Below are 6,982 nucleotides of genomic sequence, written 5' to 3'. Positions count from 1 at the left end.
CCTGTTTCTTCTGCTCATTTCTCTCCTGTAACAACGGGCCAATTTACCTTTGCTGTTCATCCAGCCCAGCATTTACAGCATCTGGAAGACTCCAAAAATTGACTGAGGGGTAAATGAGAAAAGCTGTGCTACATTCTAAGGCTTGGTTATGCAAAGCTTTGTGCAAACAATGTTGCTGCCACCTTGGTGAAGAGGCCAGGAGGAGTGGATGAGAAATCTTCACAGTGTGACTCAGCCCATGTCTGGTTGTGAATGCATCATCCACTTACAATTTAACCATTGTCACCTATTTTATGTGCAAAAACAGGAGTTATGAAAAAATACCAAGGGACATTTTTTTTTCTAAGTTGCAATATCTTTATTTGATTAAGTAGTCTGAGTCAACAAAGTCATACTCTCCTCTATTTCTGAGAGTTTCTTCAGCATCTGGTTCACCTTGGCCTCATCGAACTCCAGACACAGAAACTCCGATTCCTACAAAACAAAATTGCAAGAACAATATTTGAGAAAAATAATTACATTTGATCACTGTGCAGAAAGAAATGTTTGGTGAGGAATTTGACAGCTTAACTCCACTTGGCAGTGGGCTTTCTTGTATCTTCCTGAATATTTTCCTGCCCTGAAGTACCTCTCGAAACATTCCCTGACTAGGAAGCACTGGAAAAGTCAAATCTCTAGCAATCCATTAGTTAACCCCTGAGGCTTTGTGAAGCATCATGCAGAAAACATCACAGACCCCTGCTGCAGTTAACCATTCTCCCCAGAAATGAGCAGAACTGGACAGTGTCAGCCCAACCAGTGCAACTGCTACAAATTGGGACTGCAAAGCAAATGCCTCTTCAGCTCATGCTAAATCTCCCCAGTTTTAGCATCCCTGTTTTCCCAGACCTGACTAGGAAAACGACTTGAGTTGTCTTTCACAGAACAGCTACTGCAGGAGCAGCTTTTCTCACCACCCCAAAATAATCCCACTATCTATAACACATTACAAGTCTCGTTTCACAGACAAGATCTGACAACAGCTCCTCTCCGTAACTTGACCTCTCTTTCCTCCACATGTGTTCCAGCCACGGGCTGATTTCTATCCTGACCTTCCAGGGAAGGAGTGGCAGTGCCATGTTATGCAGCCCTAGGTCCTGGTCCTCGACAAGATGACCTCAAAGGCCTCCTGTTGACATCTCAGGCTTTCCAGCCAGAACTCTGCACCCCAAGTCATGTGAGCCCATCAACAGACTAAATCAGGCCAGGGTTTGCCCATGCAACCTTTAAGATCTGCTAAAGCTGATTTTATGGCTTAATCACACGGCGAGTGTGAGCAGACAGGAGGAGACGGAGGTGCCTAGATCTGGAGGAGATGTTTTTCATGAGCCTAAGGCATAAGGAGGACTTTTTTTTCCCCCTCTTCAGGTTTTGTCAGCTAAAAGGAATGTGAACTGCTCAAAACGAAACGCTTTGATTACACAAAGACATTGCCACTTCATCCAAGTGTAAGTGTACTCACTGAGCATACTTTTAGCTATAAAGCAGCTATAATTTTCCCATGTGGGTGGGATGGCGTCTGGTTATCCACTCTCAAGTGGACCAACCTAAAATTTGACCAAGAGAGTTGTAAATCAGGCTGCTCAGAATTGAGCTTCGGTTTTATTTAATGCTTTGTTAGTTTATATCCTTCATGAAAAAAAAAGAAGACAAAATAAGATGCAGCAGTGAAATTCAAACCTCCTTATTGCTCCCCTAAGGTGTCCTCCAGGCGAAGAACAAACTTGGTATCTCTGCTCATGATCAGCAAGAAACAAGGCATCCCTTTTGATATACTTCTTACTGTTAAAGAATAATTCAGCCCACTTGGATCCTCTGCAGTTGAGCAAAACCAAAATGGAACAAATCAGCCAGTGACTCGAAGTCCTAAAGCCCAGCACAGTTTGCTGCCCAGGCTGAAACCTGGATTTCAACTGAGCCCTTCATGGGGGTGGACGTGGTCTTTGGAAAAAAGGTGCCTGTATGTGCACAAGTGGGGTTGTGACCTGCATCCCCACCTTGAGGCTGGAAAGCCAAGCTCGATGCTTTCAGGAAGGTGTAGCAATGGACATCCATTTCCTGCAACCGCCAAAGTTTTCTCCCCACATGCTCTCCCACCCCTCCTCCCATTTCACTCCTGAGCCTGGGCTATAAAAAGGAGCTGCAAAACAAACAACCAAGAAACACAAACTGCCCCCAGACTTGAATCAGGTTGTCTAGGAGCTGCAACAGCAGAGTGCTGCAAAAATATTTATATGAGAGACCAAAAGAAGCACATCTTTTTCTATCTTAGTAACTATACTTAAAAAAACCCATGTATTTTTAGAAAACCAATCCTCACATGCTGAAAACTTTAAAAAATACAATTGTTCTCTATGGCATAAGTTTGAGCAGCTACTTAAAATGGTTTCTAGCAACTGTGATACATCTAGTATTTTTAACTTTTAGCCAGTATATTGGAACAACAAAAAGAAACCTCTCTGAATTCACATATCATTTTGTTTTTATTCATATTCATTTCCAGTGCCACAGGGAGAGGGAGTCAACTCCACCTTCACACAGGGAGAGCTCCACAGCATTCAAGAAACCGAAACAGTCTGAAACTGGACAGGGTTTGTCCAGTTAGATCCTATTTCACACGAAATGCAGTTGCATTTTAAAGCCACCAGCCAAGGCGCCAGACCCACTCTTAAAAGCCTTCTCAACTTGATGTGGTGCTTGTAAAATCATTAAGGGTTCTTTGTAAAGGAATTATCCCATCTTGAATTACCAGGAAAACACTCCTTAGATAGTGAAAAAGCATCAGCTTCTGATGCCTGTGTGCAAACACAGCCAGCCAGCCAAGTACTTCTGGACTTCTGTACCCACACAGCTGCTTCTTGGAGCAATGGGAGTATTGTAGGGTTTTAGGTCTGATCCTTTTGGTACAGGCAATGCAGTCATTTGCTCTGCAGAGGCTGGGATTCAATGCGATTTCATTGCTCAGGAAGATATTTTATTCTCCTGGCTTGGGTTTTGCCTTAGATTACGATGTTTTAAAGATTTAGCTGTCCCTTGCATAAGTAAAAACCCAATCTGTAACGTCAACAGAAACCCAAAGTGCCTTCAAACATCCTAGTACCTTTCATTGTGATTAAGAACCCACATTAATTTTCAGCCTTCCCAATTTTTTTGGTCAACAGAGACAGAAAAGACATTCATTGCTTTTGGGAAGGACTAGCTGATAAAACAGTTTTACAGCTGCAGTTATGCATTCACTTGTTAGCAAGGAAACCTTGTTCTTATTATCAGGTTTTGAGACTGTGGTAAGCAAAGTTCTTTACTAACAGAGGGTTTTTTCCTAATTAAAAGAATTGCAGAGCCCAGACTTTCAATAAAAGCTATTAACGAAAGTAGAAGAGTTCAGAAGTGTTGCCCTTTTTTGGGGACTGAAGGCCAACCATTCAGTGACATGTGATTAAAATAAAAAGGAACTTCCTTCTCCACTTCTTAGTCAGATGTGTGAAAGGGTGAATCAAAGAAATTTCTAGCATAACATTTCCCAGAGAAACAAATTTTGTTGCTTGTTAACAACTTCTGAGTTCCTCATGGGTAAGCAATAAATAATTTTTTTTTTTACTCCATGTCATTTTTCCTTCTAGATCACAAAATATTCTGCATTTAAGCAAAACTTCTACCTCTGTTATCCAGGAAAACCATCAAGTATATATTACGTAAGTAACTGAGTGTATTGGGGCCTCTGGTGGTCTAGTGGTTAGGGTGCTGCACTCTCACCGCTGAGACCCGGGTTCGATTCCCAGCCCCCCGGGCAGCTGGAGCTCGTCAGCCTTGTAAGGCAATCCATCTAAGAGAAGGTCACTCTAAACAAACCTACGTCCTGAGGTAGGTTTGAGACCCTCACTGCCACTGTCCAAGCGTGCTCGGCCCCGGCAGATGAACCTCAGGATTAAAGGGTGGGCTCAGTTCAGCGCACGCTGGGTCTCACCTAAAAAATCCACTGCGCAGGCTCGAAGGGTTAATGACCTTTCCCAAATCTTCGCTCGCGAAGACTGGCCATTATTATATTAACTGAGTGTATCACAAATAAAGACTCCGGAGTCAAGGCTGTCAAACCTCTCAGCATGTTACATTTGCTTGGATAGTGAAACCAGCAGGGAACACCTCCAAATCAATATAATATGGTACTGTAATATGCCTGGGGACAACTACATACAGTTTTCCACCTGAACAGGTGCCTCAGTGTCCTGTGCAGATCCCACCTGGCTCACCCCAGGCTGACCTGCAGGAAGAGGAGTCCAGGAAGAGGTCAGGCATCGCCAACCAGCCCAGGAGAACTCCATCGCTCCCTCGAGGAGTTTAGGCAGCATTATGTGTCTGAATAATACTTGTCTTACATGCAGAAGAAACACAAGGGTATATAAAGCCACATACATTACAAGCTAACCAGTAGTGCTCTTTCAAACAGAATTATCTCTGTAAATACGTTATCTAAAACCAACCTTTGACTTTCGTTTTTAAACCCACCTCAGAGATTGCGGGCTGGGCTCACATCAAAGCAGCAGGGCTATGGTTAAACCAGCGACCTGTTAACACCAGATGAGTATCTGCCCGTTCACAATACAAGCACATTAGGCTGCAAACAGGAAAGCCAGTGGGGGATAAATAAAACAAGGAGCCGGTCCCAAGACGTCACCAAGGCTGAACTTGTGGCCAGCTCGAATCACACGGAACCAGCACACAGGAAACGTGCCTGGGAATTCACAGCACACACATCTTCTCCAGAAACACCCACGACCAGAAACAAACGTCATTTTGTTTCCAATGCATTAATTAAGCAGATACTGATTTTAGAGTAAATCCACTTTTGCAAATAAGTATTAAGAGACTGCTTCTCTGGAGTAAAAGAAAACGTATGCATGGGCTTAGATACAACCTGCTTCAGCAGGACAAGTTAGGGTTACAAAAAGAAATCTGGTTTATCTGATGATGTCAACTCCCCCACTTCCTCCAAATTTGCTAATTCCATGCAAATACTACCTTAGTAAAACACCTGCAGGGACTACTCTGTAAATATTATCCCAAGTTACAAGTGTAGTAGCATTTCAGCAGGAAAATCAATCACAGAATCATAGGATGGTTTGGGTGGGATGGGAAGTTAAAGCTTGTTCCAAGCCTCTGCCCTGCACAAGGACGCCTTCCACTGCACCAGGTTGCTCTAAGCCCTATCCAACCTGGCTTTGAACATTTCCAGGGATGGGGCATCCATAGCTTCTCTGGGCAACCTGTGCTGGTGCCTCACCACCCTCACAGTTAAGAATTTCTTCCCAGTATTTATTCTGAACATACCCTCTTTTAGTTTAAAACCGTTCCCTCTTGTCCTGTCAGTCCATGACACTCCATGTCCAAAGCCCCTCTCCAGCTCCCTTGTAGCCCCTTTAGCTACTGGAAGGGGCTCTAAGGTCTCCCCAGAGTCTTCTCTTCTCCAGGCTGAACCATCCAAACCCTCTCATAGCAAACTCTCTCTGTCTCCATAGCAGAGGTGCTCCAGACCTCAGAACATCTTTGTCAACCCCCTTCTGACCTCATTCCAACAGGTCCAAGTGGATTACTGGCCAATGATGGTCAACTACTTTATCAGCTCCCATTTTATACCTTCCTTCCCTTACAGGAAAGTACCGAAGCTCCCTCCAGATGAACCTCCCTCCTTGCTGGCTCAGCACCAGAGCAGGCTTTGCCTGAGCCAGTACGATCAGCCCCCCGTGCTCACAAGCAAGAACTGCACATTCTCAGTTATGCCCGGTTTTATTTCTTAATCCCTAAAAGATTATAACTGTAGTTGAAAAAGAAAGTCTCTGGAAAGAGCCAGTGAGGAAACCTAGAGATTTGACAGCAGGAACTGCACCTTCACTTGGCAAGTAAAAAAAATACAAACCAGTCCAAGTCCTTTTAACCTTTTTTACACAGTGCTCTGTCAGGGTCACTTGGATGGTTTTAAAGTCAATAGATTGAAAGTACAAAGTGGCTTCTTCAGTCATTCCTTGGCACATCAGCACTGCTGGGAGCCAGGGGAGCAGAAGTGTCTCTAAAGCAGCAGCAGGGAGCTGCCTGTGGAACCCACTGGCTCCAGTGTTAAAAGGAAGCTGGCACATAGCCCTGGCCACTGCCAGGAGGCATTAACATGTTAGAGTTATTTCTCTAACAGGGACAGAAACAATAAGATTCTATTATATTATTTTCAAGGTCTAGCTAGACCTGCTTAGAGGCTTTAATTGATAAAGAAGTGCAAATCTTAATTAAAAACAAAAAAACGAACGAAAATAATGGGAGGGGGTAGGGGCAGGAAGAGAAAAAAACATTCCAAACACCTTCTCCCATTCCAAAAAAGGCAAGAGAAAAGAAATAAAACCCAAAAAAGGTCCCAACATAACCAGAAATTCAAAATGGGAATTAGACACTTTGTAACAGTGCAAGGACACATTCTCCTTGGAAAAGGCACATCCAGAAGTCATTTTTGCAACAACGCTGCCAAGCTCTATCGCAGAAGCCTCCCTTCCTTGGAGACTATTTTTACTTACTCAGTACTGTGGGAATTTTTTATTGTACTGTCTGATAGCACAAAATAAATAAACCCTGATAAACTCAGCACTATCACTTGCTTCCCAAGCTTTCTTGGGGTGGCCTCTCCGTGACAACTGGTGCACACAGTTCCCAGGTGACTCACCAGGACTGCCTGGGTAAGTGGTATTGGGGTTTGTTCTGCTACATGTGGCTTTAGTGACTCTTCCATGCAAACATCTGCAGCAGGAATGTCAAAATACACAACTGACCTGCACTGCATCTTGCATGGATGACCCAAAAAGAAGACAAATATTGGATTTGACCTTATATTTTCTTCTTCAAAAATTACAGTAATACCACATTAAACTGGTGATTCCACTGGGTGGAAATATTTCATGTCAGATGT

At 43.6% G+C, this 6,982-nt stretch overlaps 1 protein-coding gene across 1 annotated transcript in view; it reads right to left on the bottom strand.

Annotated features, from left to right (window-relative positions):
• Nucleotides 1-333: 333 nt before the first annotated feature.
• COMMD1 (copper metabolism domain containing 1) overlaps nucleotides 334-6,982 on the bottom strand; it is a 69,748-nt gene continuing 63,099 nt past the window's right edge. Inside the window, exon 3 of the mRNA XM_017818973.1 lies at nucleotides 334-474. Coding sequence (XP_017674462.1) covers nucleotides 367-474 — 108 coding nt within the window. The 3' untranslated portion in view covers nucleotides 334-366. The remainder of the gene's footprint in view (nucleotides 475-6,982) is intronic.

The sequence above is a fragment of the Lepidothrix coronata genome, unplaced genomic scaffold (assembly GCF_001604755.1).
Source record: "Lepidothrix coronata isolate B3197 unplaced genomic scaffold, Lepidothrix_coronata-1.0 Scaffold71, whole genome shotgun sequence".
Classification (NCBI taxonomy): domain Eukaryota; kingdom Metazoa; phylum Chordata; class Aves; order Passeriformes; family Pipridae; genus Lepidothrix; species Lepidothrix coronata.
This window is presented reverse-complemented; position numbering and strand designations above follow the sequence as displayed.